We start from the raw sequence: 13,547 nt of genomic DNA, 5'->3' as shown, positions 1-13,547 counted from the left end.
AGATATTAACGAAAACTCACGTTTCTGTATAATTTCACAGATCGGAAATTGTAAAATTCAAATATTATCCAAACATGATGTTTCGATTCAGATCGAATTTTTAGATTTTAAAGCTATCGTGTCGAATTAATGATTACAAGGTAGATCTTTTAAGTTCTAGGTTAAGAAAATATATGAAATGTATATTTTTCCATTTCAAAATATTTTCAAAATTAGAAAATTTAAATTGAAGAAAAAATGTCACAAAAATTCAAAAATATTAAACTTAATAATTACTTGAATATCCCCGATTAATGAATAGCAAAGGAATATTTAATAAACATCTATATTCTTTTTGTTTCTTACTTGGAAAAGAATCCTAAAACTGTTGTATCTAGAATGTTGTAGACAAATTATGGATGATCAAATTTCTTTTTACATATAAGAAACATTTCTTAAGAAATACAGTGGATGAATTAGCCGATAAAAAATGCAGTGGGCTCTTAAAGTCGAGTAAATAAATCGAAATTGCTGCCCAATCCATCAAAAAAGCACAAAAAATGAAAATAAACTTTAGATTAGTTCTTGGAGAACTTTATTCCTGTCCAAAAAAGACAGACCATTGAAATCAAGATCATTGCGTAGAACGAAATATAATATGATAAAAAGCACTATATAAAATTAACAAAAAAATATATATCGAAAGTTGCTTGTAAAAGATCAATGCATTTTCCAACATATCTAAAGCACTTTTTTTAAATAAAGTGAACGGATTTACATCCCAAAATTGAAATAGTCAATTTTACCTGTAAACCCGTGTTCGGCAGATTTTATAAACTCTAGAGATCTAAATCCTCTAAAACATGCGTTTATCTGAAAAGTTTTTATAGATTTACTGGTTTATGTGTAAGTAGCACATGTCGTTTTGTAAAGCACTGAATTTGTGACCGGTGAAATTTTTTTCGCTACCACCAGCGTGTTTGGTGCTGCATTAAAGGGTAGCTGTAGCTGGGAAGAACATTCATATTGTTCATGTTCAAGTTCATGGAGTTCATAGAATTATAAGAGCAGCTCATGTTCATATTATTCATATTTGACATGGAGGAAGTGTTCAGAGAGTTCATTGGAGGCATACCGGCGTTGTTCATGCCGGGTATAGATGACATACCGTTCATTTGAGACAAAGCACCATTCATGTTCACAGCTGATCCTAAATTGGTCTGCATTTCTAACTGTTCTTGCGATTTCATCATGGAACCACCCATCGGTGGCTGACACGGTTTTCCGTCCCTCACAAGGACGGGAACAGCTACCCTCCGGGGTGAGGGTAGAGGGTTCAAATCTAGTCCTTTCTCCTGTCGTGCGCGCTTTAGTTTATACCGATGATTCTGGAACCAAATTTTCACTTGCACGGGGGTTAATCTTATGATGCTCGCTAGATGTTCCCGCTCTGGGGCAGATAAGTATCTTTGTTGGCGAAACCTCCTCTCCAGTTCGTAAGTCTGAGCTTTGGAAAAGAGAACACGTCGTTTTCGCTTTTTCTGACTGTCTGTGTTTTGGGAGGAGTTACCATCCCCATTTTCACTATTTCCATCACACTGCCCATCATTGCTTGCCTCTGATTTCACTAGTGTGTTCGAATTATTCATAACAGAGTGACTCTCCGTATTAGAAATCTCGCTGGAATGACTGGAGTTGCCGGGCGAGTTCAGGTGTCCAAGTTCTACAATAGGAGAGGGTTTGACGATATTCAGATGAACAAGAAAGCCATCTAAATCTAATTAAAGAAGTCATAATAGCCCACAAAGTCCAAATGGAATAAAGTAGCTAATAGAATTTCTTCTGTCTATTTTGCCGGGTGGCCGGATATGAAACCAAACTCTCTAATCCTTTTATTGAATTTTTTTATCAACTTCAAAGATTCTGTTTTATCAATGGAAATGAATTAAAATAGTATATCATTAGAAATGACCCCCTTGTGATTCGGACCCTGGTTTACAACCCCCTTCTTGTTTGATTTAAATGATTCAAAGTGTACAAAGGTTGTGTCTATCTTCGACAAATTCTTATATCAAACAAGTAATAAATCTCACATTTCTGCAAATTGCAATATATCTCTTAGAACTACGCTCTGAATTATTCGGCAATATTCCATGAAAGTTCTTTCCAAATAAAAAAAATGTAACAATGAAAATAAGTAAAAGTAAAGTTGTTCTTATTTTTATTACCTATTTTATTGACGCAATTTTTAAAAACATGATTGTCAAATATGCTCATTTTCTCCTTATTAAGGAAATAATTAATTTCGTTGTATTTTGGTTTCAAACTTAAAATTCTAGCTTAACTGCAATAATAACGAGATTTTAAAAAGCCACGTCTTTTCTTGCGCCATGAAAATAAATATAGCCTATAAAACTTACGTGAATAATTCATATTTTCGTTATTATGTAACCAGCGTGTGTACGGATTTTCTGCATCATAGTAGCCGCCAACACTGGTTATATCCGGGACTTCCGGGACGGACGGAATACTTCTAAGGGAAGCTGCATTTACGGTATTTGTGGTGCTATCAACAGGACTACAAGCCGGTTTTCCCTTAGGTAAGTCCAAAATATCTTTGACGGTAAAACTGCTGCTGGTTTTGGCACCATTCATGGCATGAAGTTGGGGATCCATCTAAGTGTAAAATTGATTTTCTGCTTAAGATTACAAGAAGTGAACAGTAAACGGTCCTCTTCAGACCTCTAAATTGCCCCTCACCAGGTTGCTCGTCCGATGAAGAGCTTATGTGAGCGTAATGGTACGCCTGTCATATTTGAAATTGCCTGTCGTCTCCTATTGGAATGAGAGGATAACGAAGAAAAGCGACAATACCCCGAAGAGATTACCTCACCGATTGGAAGACAACCGCGAAAGTACCCGCCTATCCGATTATCTTCTCTTGAATAGGAGGCGGGGTTTGTACGGGATATCAGATCGATAATTCAAGCGAATCTCTGTATTAATGCTTAAAAAGTCCCGTAAAATAAACGAAAATACGCATAGTTGAAAGCGTCCGAGTTAATCCTCAAAACAAGTCCCCTTTTCACAAATTAAAACAGCCGAAAGACCTGCATAAACAAATCAGCGATAACTTTAAAATAGCGGATTACGATAATTAACAGGAAAATATTTAAATTGAAGCAAATCTACAAGTCAATTCAAAATAAATATCTTTATTCTAGATTATTGAAACCTACTTCACAAGTACTTCAAAGAGCCCTTTATATGTTAGCTTAGGCCGGCAGCTTTTCACTGTGAAACAACCTTATCAAACATTCTCGGAGTGGGCCCCTTGTCCGGACAACTATACTGTTGCTACACTCGGTTTGTTTTTCACTCTATCTGAAGAGGGTTCCTCTCTTTGGTGAGATTGTATACAGTGAATTTTTACATCTTTGGGAGAAAGCTCTCTCAGCTTTATCAAAAGTAAGCCTCATTTGAAGTGATGTCCTCTCCTTCTCAAGTATCGAGACTGTCCTATTCTGTAAAGATTCTCTCGCTGTACTGTATATAGTTTATGCAGCTCCTTACAAGTTCTTGAAACTTTCATTTTGGCTTCAAAGTGATTTAATCTTACATATTTTACCACACTTAAACGTCATTACAGCCATAAGTCAAATCCCGAGTACGGACAAGGGGTTGGCTTCTGAACGAAAATTTATCACAATAAATCCGTCTTCTGGAGAACTTCATTTCACATAGCTAGAGCATAGGTCATCTCAAGTAAGTATTTTTTTAATTTCTAATTACTCCTCCTATTCAAACCTTTTCTATCGTATCTCGACGCCAAGACCGCAACAAATTAGTTTAGAATGACATGCATTTCACAATGACATGAAATATGTTTTTAAACATAAAAGTAAACTATTGTTTTTTTTTCTTCGAAGTGTTTTACTAGAACATCATACGTCCACTTTAAAAATTTTAACTTAAAATTATACATAAAATAATCAGAAGGGAAATCTTCCTTGACAGTTGGGATTTTTTACACTCTCCTTCTTGTGGTGAGGACCTCAAAAGTTGTTGGAACTTGCGTCCAATCCATTTGTGTACGATTTATACAAAATGTTCTAACCTTCCAAATGATGCCTATCGGGGATCCGTCTTGGACTTGTTTGGAGGCCTAAGGGATCCACACGCCTCATGCCTCTATGGGTTTTTTTTTAATTACAGTGAAGCTAAACTTTGAAAGAGATAATATAATGAGTGTTATAATGATCCCATTTTTAATATTTCAGATGCAAATAGGTAAGAATTCGTAGTTTGTTTGGTTGGTTTTATATTTGGTTACACCATGTCTTCTGTTCCGATAAAAGATCCTTCGCTGCACAGTTGCCACAAGTACCTGATTACTTGGCAGCATTCCAAAACTGGTGAAATATCAAGAAGGGACGTAAAACAAGCAAAGGAAAGAAAAATGCAGTTTTATAAAATAATTAAATTACTTAGGGAATATTATACATTTATTGCATGATAGTGAGGGAAATATGAAGACTTATTCAGCCAAGAAAAATCATATTCCCCGGTATTATTGTAAAATACATTACTGTTAATTGTTTATTATACCGAAACAAGCAATACTTTCATTTTTTACGTAAAGTTACTATAAAACCCTTTGGTCAACATATTATCATCAATTTTATGACGTAAACCAGGTTATTCCACCTCTTCGGATACTTATATAAAAATTATCGTTCGTTTATATACTAGAGTTAATGGCCGGGAAATATGAAGTTTTACGGCCGGATCACGTGAAAACTTGGAACCAATCAGATAACGCGTTGTTTAGAATATTTATAATGAGGTATAATAATGTAAAATACGTTGCTGTTAAAGGCGACGAAGGATACTTATCTTATATATTCTTTACATACTAGAGTTAATGACTGCATGGTTGTTCTGGGTTCGTATGCATAAAGGCTTTAAAATCCTTAAGGTTCATAAATCCTCTGCTCACTCATATGAATTTTTTATTTAACTTTTATGATTTTCCAAAGGAAATGTATATGCTGAATAAATCACAAACAATTATAGCATGGCTTGCGGAGCAAAATTTGACAAAAAAGGCTCTTAAACTTGACAAATTTGTAAAGGAATAATAGACATATGTGTCATTAAGAGTTATTTCTCTTATCAGAGTATCAACGTACCTTAAACATGTATTGAAGTATTTAACATGTATTACCTGCTTTGTAGATTGAAAACCTTAGCATGTTAATTGATGAAGATATCATTACCTTAATGAAAGGCGGTTACAAATAATTGGTATATGGTAAGTTGTAGCCTGAAAAGCTTTACACATTCTAGAAAGACAACTACATGTAAAGGATTAGGTAATACTTGTGCCTCAATGGTGGGGGTTTACGGCTACTAAAACAGAATGGCCATCGAATCTCAATCATCTCTATTACAGATAAGCTAAGCCCAAGGAGAGTGCATTACCGCAAGTGTCTCTCTAAAGCTGGTCCGGGACAGCGCGCTGGTAACACCGGAATTTCTATCACGGCTGTTTTAGAGGTCCCTGCACGCTCCCAGTATAAGGTTTTTATCGCAGCTTTTAACGACTACACAAAATGGGAGAATAGATAAACAATATCGACCAACTCGTTCATAAATCTTTCTCAATTTATGCTCGTAATGCCATAGTTTTATGATCTGTAAATAACTCATTAAGATCTGGAGGGGTACCGTCGCCGCGGACCAGTTCTAGCACCATCTGCCCGGGATAAAGACAGGCATTTCACCGAAATGAACAAACATGATTCGTTTTAGTGCCTTGATGGGTTTATCTTTCACTTATTGACACATTGACTTAAACATGGGTAAATATTTTCCTTTTCATGCAATTAAATTTACACACCATGAAAACATGATCCTTGATTTTCGGACCTATTTTTTATCTATATGTGTAGGATGATCAAAAAATCACTGCATGTCTTTTGACGTCAACTATTTTCACCGTAAAGTGTATGTACTCTGTAATATGTAAGTAAAAAAAACCCAGGTACATTATACTTTCATTGGTCAAAATACATGTATAAAGTGTCGATACATCTTATCCCAAAGGAAATTGACATGATATATTTTCCACATTAAATAATCCGGGTTAAAGGTTGGATAGTTAGATATTAAGGAAAAATTTATCCATAAACAATATGATTTCAATTTGATTTGCAGATAAATCTTTATTATATTTTGCATTATAACACTGGTGATTTTTTAATACAAAATGTGCATTTTGAAGAAATTGACATTACCTCTAGATTTAAATATTCAGAGCCATCTTTAGGATATGGGTAAGTTTGAAGCGACATTTGTTGTATATATTGTTCTATGCACACGACAGAGACTTTTGCTAAATTTTCAATCAGTCTACATTAAAAATGTCTAAAAACCGCCTTCTTTGCTTGTCAAGTGTGTTGGTCCGCTACTCTCTTCAGAAAAAAGGAGAAGCGGATTCGAAACCCTTGGCAAGCCAACACGAAATTGCAGGTCCATGATTTTTAAAAAAAAAAAGATGTTATTAATGTAGAGAAATTATCAAGGAACCATAACCTTTTATTAAGATTGTAAATGTAGTTTTTGGCATTGCGTAAATCATCGATGAACATATATTTTATTTACTTATCTTTGTTTGCATTCAAAAAATGTTGTAGAAATTTGAACGGTGACCACAATTTGACACTGAGGTCAATGTTTCTCTTCTATTAATTATTACATTAAATGATCAGGAATTTGATGCCATCTGACTGGTCTAGACGCCTCTTCCTGAGATGTACACCTCAAATGAAGTTCCAGGAGGACTGGACCAAACATAGATCTGCTTACATTATTTTCGACCAATCAAATTGCACGTTTTAAAGCATGTGTCGTTGTGAATGTAAACAACTCCTTTCTTAGTATATAGTTAAGTATTTATTGTTTATTTATATTATAATCATTTCTCTGACTGATAAAATATACTTAAAATGTGAGTGTTAGCGACAAGAACTTAAGTGTGAAAAAAGTGTAAATTTTAAGCCCTTATAGTCACGAGTAGACCTCATCAAAAGTCAATAATTGTATATTTTACCAAATCAACTGTACTGAGGAACCAGTGAGATTGCTTAGAGGTCACGTGATGGTCAGTGTTTAGAGGTTTCCCAAGATGTAAAGACGTGGAATTTATATAGTGTTGTATCAAGTTTATAGAACTTTCCATGATATCAGAATTTTCCAATTCTTCAGTGCAGTTACAAACTTTTTTGTGATTTGTCCGTGGAAAAAAACGCAAAAGTACCAGAAACGTTTTTATGTAACACGATATGCCTAACCCAATTCTGGGTGATGAGGCTGGGACTGTGCCCAATTCTGGGACTTGCAACATTAATCCAAATAAAACTATGCCCAATTCTGGGTTAAATGACAAAAATGTGCCCATTTGTGGGACTGAAAATACATCAAATTCTGGATAGCTATTTGTGACTTTGCCATTGAGCAGTCAATTAATCTGGGACGCAGAAACAAATGAATTTCGATCCGCCACTGATAAGAGTGTGAGATTTCACGAGATATTTCCCAAGGCGGAACAATGGCGGCGCCCATTCACGAATCGACGTTTGGGGAAATTTTGACAAAACAACAGTCATTATTAGACACTTTAGTGTCAGAAGTAAAGCAACTGAAATCCCAGACTCCAAATATCCCAAAACGGACAGAATCAGAAAAAATATATGATGACAGGCCGGAGTTCGATTTGTCGGACGAAGAAAGTGTTGAGGAAATTCGGAAAACGATGTCGAAATATATGATGACAGGCCGGAGTTCGATTTGTCGGACGAAGAAAGTGTTGAGGAAATTCGGAAAACGATGCCGCTATCTCAGTCACAGGAACAGCCTGATACTTATGCAGAATTGGATGATCTGCTCAATGCCGATGCGGCAGATTCAGACGAAGATGACGATCTTATTAAACAGATTGAATAGTTTTATGAGCAGAACGAAAAATGTTCTGGCAAAGTAAACGAAAGATTGGCTAAAGTAGTCAATGATGGTATTTGTGTTCGTATCAAGATAAGAGGAAAAAACTGTTAGCCAAACATTTCAAGCCAGAAAACTGTCAAAGTTTACAAGTACCAAGAGTAAATAAAGGAATATGGACATCTCTTGGACGAAAAGCTCGAGACAATGACCTCAAATTACAAAACTCACATACACTAGTGTGTAAGGCCTTCTACCCGTTAGTACATCTAATTACCGTCTTCCTTGGAAGACGGTATTTTATAGTTGAAGTTTTTACAGTCTTCGGACTATGCACTTCCTCTCTTTTGTGATTGGTAGAAATTGCATGATGAGAAAATTTTCAATTATTTCATTGGTTGAAATGCTGTTCAAGGCAAGGGAGATAATTTTCTGATGATCTAATTTTCGTACGACTTAACAATTTTGCAAGATTTTCAATCTTAAAAAAAATGACAAAACGAACAACAAAATCAGCAGTAATTAATTCCTAATAACATGATTTTTTGTATAGCAATAAATAAAAAGATCTCATTAATTTCATTATAAATAAAATTTGATTTTAATTGCTTGCAGGCTTTACAATTTGTTATTTATTCTTATCCCCTTTCTTTTGAAGAAGGGAATGGAATCAGCCGAGGTTTGCCGAAAGCTTTCGGCCAGTCAAAGTTTACGGAGATGACCGAGCGACAACTATGGTAGGGCTAATGCCAGTAAAAAACTAATGTAGAAATACAAAATCAAGAAATTCAAAAGAATTATACGACCTGATAGGTGTGGATCAGTTTACTGTTTAAGATTGTTGCTAAAGGCGGTAAGCTTTTTCAAAAAGCTCTACTTGTGGATCTATTAATTTCAAAGTCTACGAACAAAACAGAGACTAAAACCATGGATGCTAAGAATGCATTTGCATTGGCAAACGACACCTTCAAAATAATGCAAATGGCATTTGCCGACTTGTCCCAACGTCTAATTGTATAATATACACTATTAATAAGATCCATTAATAATACGAACTAAAACACATCAGTGCAGCCGCTATTACTTTGCGTAAAAAAGAGAAAATAAACATCATCAGAAACCAACTTAAGACAAGATGAGATAATGTATTCCATCCTTATAACAGACCCTTATTTCTCTCCATGAAAGACTTGCATAAAAAACTTGGAAATAAATTCTAGCTTTTTTTGAGCAGAAACGGATTAACCTAGAGGGAAAAAAATAAATGAATTACATAGGAGTAATAAATCAACGAAGATTGCAGAAAGGTCAATGGGAACAAGCGAATTTAAAATAAATCAACTACTAAGTTTATTAATAAAATGCTGTAAAGATGTATCTAATTATTTCACTTTATTAATGAATGGTAGATATTATAATTTTATATACTGTATATTCAATTATTCATGCATGTGCCTTACAAGATACATTTGTTAAAGTTTTTTTAATTTCAAATATGAAGTTAAAATGGATGGGATACCTTAATATCAAAATTGAACGTCATAGAATTTGAAAGTCTCCTGGTGAACCATGTTCTGAGAAAGGAATGTCAATACGAGAATTTCATAGTGATCACCTCAAATACATATCTATGTAACTTTCTCTAGGATTAGAACTTGTCTTATGCAGAAAGTGAAAAAGTTGCAACGAATTTGAAAAATATATGTATTTTCAAATAAATGCTGATATATTCCCAACATATTTCATCTGCAGTGTCACAATGCCATCGTAAACTACTTCTGCATAGTCCAATGTGCAATATTCTGTTCTCCCGCTGGGTGGTTGTCTGGAATAATTGGAAATAAAACGGAATTATTACGACGTAGCACGTGCAAAATAGGCTTTTTCTTATTCATGAGTCAGAATTTTGAGAAAGAGAAAGGGATAAAGGGTCTTATCAGAGACAAATACATGACCATGAACGGAACATATATCTCTCTGAATGTAAGTCTCTCCTTTTGTTAATAAGGACTCAATAACCGAGTCCTTAATCTATTCCTCCTGTATGGTAGAGAGAAATTGCACTGCACTCGAAAATATGCACGTTTTGTTGCAGACTTAACGACTTCTTTGACGAAGGGGCTAATATTCTTGAAAAAGGAGATAAACAGAGTTGATATTTACGGTAATCTCGCGAGAGAAGAAACTGGATTTTGATATCAGATTCTCTGTCTGGATAAATCGGGACTTCGGTTCATACAGATGTTGCACACGTCACAAAACCGGAATTAGTATTCACCATCCGCTATCCAGAGCGTCAGTAACAAGTGCCTAAGTATTTCAATCGAACACCACATTTTTTCCGAGCTGGATGTACTTTCAAGCCTTCAGGTGCAGCAAACAAATGAAAACAGCATATTGGCCTTTGTTTGAACTTTTTATGAGAGTAAATTAATCAAAACAACCCAAATATTCGCGGCATATACTTAGTGAGACATCTCTAACATACGTCTTCTTTTCAACTTTCGTCTGAATTCCGAATTTGGTATCGTTTGTTGGAGACGGACACATTTTTGTTATCAAATAGTATTTAAAGGTTGAAGATGTCAATCTTGTTAAACACCTCAGTGGGAATTGTATCGATTTAAAGACACTGTGTTTCTAGTTTACATAGTTCCCTTAGTTTACCCGATGCCTAAGGACTCTTTAATCTTAACCTCCGTCCAAAAATGCAACTTCTGAAAAAAGGATTTTATCTAAATTGTTGGCAAATGTTCCCTTCAAACTTCCGACATTGCAAACTATTAGTGATATAATTCACACCAGATGTTTTCACCCCGTCATATTTCCCTCTGTGCAAGGGCACCTTACACGCAACCTCGAAGAAAAGTTTGACCTATTAAGAATCTTTGAAGTAAAAGATTAAACTATTGTTTGCGCAAGAAAGTATCTCCTCAAATATGCCCTCTGCTGTAAGCAGCAAAGTGTCGGACTCGGTTGGTATATATATGTGATTCAGTATTCATTTGATGCTAGGTTTCCTCCTCTTGTGTCTTTCTATCTGTCAGTCTGTCCCACTTTCCCGCACTTTTTTTCTAAACGTTTGCAGACATTGAGCCGATTTTATTGAGTTTATCTTGTTTTAGTTGACTTTTGTATGATCGCATTCTTCTTCATGAATAGAAAACTGACCATAAATATATGTATATATGTATACATAATGATGTACCGTGTACATTTCAGTACAAAGAAAGGTATGCATGAACTCTACTTATTGCATTAATTCTTTTCGTATGAGAAGAGCAATATAAAAAGCAGTCACTATACATATCATGTGTATTTTCATTTGACCAGAACTTAAGGAAATAGATCTATATGAATATTCAATCTTGAATTTATTTAAGTATTGAATTTTTTATTTTCCCCCTCAAAAGATATAATATTAGAACTGCAAGGAATTGATTAAGGCTCATTCTGAAAATGACCTTTGCTTTCATTAGACTTTATCTAAAAAGATAATAAAACGTGTTTATATTTACAAATTAAAACTCTGCATACTTATTATCTGGATGTATTGCAAATATTGGCTTCCTGGATATACCTCGCTGAATTATAATAAATATAATCATAATTATAGTAAGGTAATGAGTTTTTTGTATATCTTATCTAGCTTAAATGCGTCATGGGGGTATTCTAATACAAATATACAAGATTAAATTTATAATATCTTACCATGGCGAGAGGACCATTACAGATGTACAAATAAGGGTAGTGGTATAAAACCATAAACTTTACAGCTGCAAGGCCGCATAAACTTGCCGTTTTCTAATTATATTTGAATGGTATCAAAATTCAAATATATATCATACCTGAACGATTTCCATATCTTAAAATTGAAATTGAGATGATAAGAAATAAAGTCTTCATAAATATCCTACCGACCTGCCATAGATATCGGTGGTTTGAGCTCTTTGATGTAATAAAGACAATTCATTTAACCCGGGCTTTGCCTTTAACTCATTTTTCACAGAGTACTATGTTATCGGGTTGGAATACATGATACATTTCAGTCATTAAAAATTCAGCGCTAAAGGTTGTCAGTATAAAAACGTATTTGTTGACAAAAAGACAAACTTCAAGGGGCGAATGGACGTTGTCTGATAATGCTGATTTACGGCCTGGTTTGAATGGAAGCAATGTCGCGATAGGTGTGGAATGACGTCTCAGAAGAGGAGAATGCCCTGTAATTCCATGGAAAAATATGTAATTTTTCAGATAGTATTCACAAAATCGGTATCCATGCAGATTCAGTCAATATACATTGTTTAAAAATAATATTTAGGTATTGCTAATATATAGTTTGCCGGAATCTTTAGCATTTCCTTTCCACATTTTCTTCATGAATCTTCTTCGTATATAACTTATTTGTCTTTTAATATATTGAAAATCATAACAATTTTAAATGGTAGCATAAATTCTTTGGCTGTTGTTCTAGTAAGTTTTTAGCTCACCTGAGCCGAAGGCTGAAGTGAGCTTTTCTGATCAAAAGTCCGTTGTCTGTCGTTGGCGTCGTTGTTGTTGTTGTAAATTTTCACATTTTCATCTTCTTCTTAAAGTAGGCTTTGCCTTATTTAAAAATTAATTTTTCACAGAATCAAGAAGACAGTATCAGTAAGTGATAGTGTCAGTTGGATTAAATTTGACATATCAGAGACATTCAGGTCAAGGTCATTAACATTAAGTATAAAAAAAAATTCCGTTGCCAATCATGTGATGCCTACTTCTATTTCAAAAGTTAAAAGATTCTTCTTTTTGCATAAAACATATTACTATATCGGTTCTATAGCATGATATTACCAAATTTACATAAATGATTTAACTAAACTGGATATTGGCTAATCCGAATTTCCTCTGTTTTTCTGAATTTTTAGGATATATTAGATATTTTCATATGCTTTCTATATTTAACTTTTTCTTATTTTCACATATAATAAAGTAGTCTTATAAATGTACAAATTGATACAAAAACAAAATGTTTTGATCCATTACAGATTTTAAAAATCTAAAATTGATTTTTTTTTGCACTTTGGTAGGAAGCATTTAAAAGCTAACAAAGTTTGGTTTTTGAAAAATATATTTATTTATATATTTTGAATATATATAGTTTTAACTTTCATTTGAAAATTTCCTTTCATGAATCTTGTACTTATAACTAAATTCATTATTCTATTATAATTTTGAAAGGCATAAAAATTTTAGATCAGTAGCATAAATTCTTTGGCTGTTTTCAAACGCAGTTGTAATTTTTTAAAGTTGTACAATTGTGATGAAGGCTCAAGAAAAATTTTCTGATCTTAAAATTTGTACACCTCAATATATAAGACATATAAGAAAATATACTTTGAATGTTTAATCTAGTCAAAAACCAGAGAAGAATCCTACCTTAAGAACAACTAGACCAATTTCAACCAAACTTGCTACAAAGTATCCTTGGGTAAAGGGGATTCCTGTTTGCTTAAATGAAGGGCCACGCCCTCTTCCAAGGGGAGATACTTATGAATTAGTAAAAAATTAATGGCATTTTTAAA

At 34.0% G+C, this 13,547-nt stretch overlaps 1 protein-coding gene across 1 annotated transcript; it reads right to left on the bottom strand.

Moving 5' to 3' along the window:
* Positions 1 to 583: 583 nt before the first annotated feature.
* Positions 584 to 2,925, bottom strand: LOC134270429 (homeobox protein Nkx-2.2a-like). The gene is made up of 2 exons (XM_062752649.1): positions 2,400 to 2,925; positions 584 to 1,702 (listed from the first exon to the last, which is right to left on the bottom strand). The coding sequence occupies exons 1-2, from the start codon at positions 2,653 to 2,655 to the stop codon at positions 945 to 947; spliced, it is 1,014 nt and encodes a 337-aa protein (XP_062608633.1). The 5' UTR covers positions 2,656 to 2,925; the 3' UTR covers positions 584 to 944.
* Positions 2,926 to 13,547: the final 10,622 nt, after the last annotated feature.

The sequence above is a fragment of the Saccostrea cucullata genome, unplaced genomic scaffold (assembly GCF_032062105.1).
Source record: "Saccostrea cucullata isolate Sc308-1 unplaced genomic scaffold, CSIRO_AGI_Scuc_v1 ctg1271, whole genome shotgun sequence".
NCBI classification, from domain to species: domain Eukaryota; kingdom Metazoa; phylum Mollusca; class Bivalvia; order Ostreida; family Ostreidae; genus Saccostrea; species Saccostrea cuccullata.
Note: the sequence above shows the minus strand (reverse complement) of the source record. Positions and strands in the feature narration are given on the sequence as shown.

Bases quoted from the DNA above. Each gene is read 5' to 3' on its own strand.
- LOC134270429 (XM_062752649.1), bottom strand. From the start codon at position 2,655: ATGGATCCCCAACTTCATGCCATGAATGGTGCCAAAACCAGCAGCAGT. The intron at 1,703-2,399 runs GTAAGTTTTATA...CTCCTATTGTAG, and splicing joins CGAAAATATGAATTATTCAC to AACTTGGACACCTGAACTCG.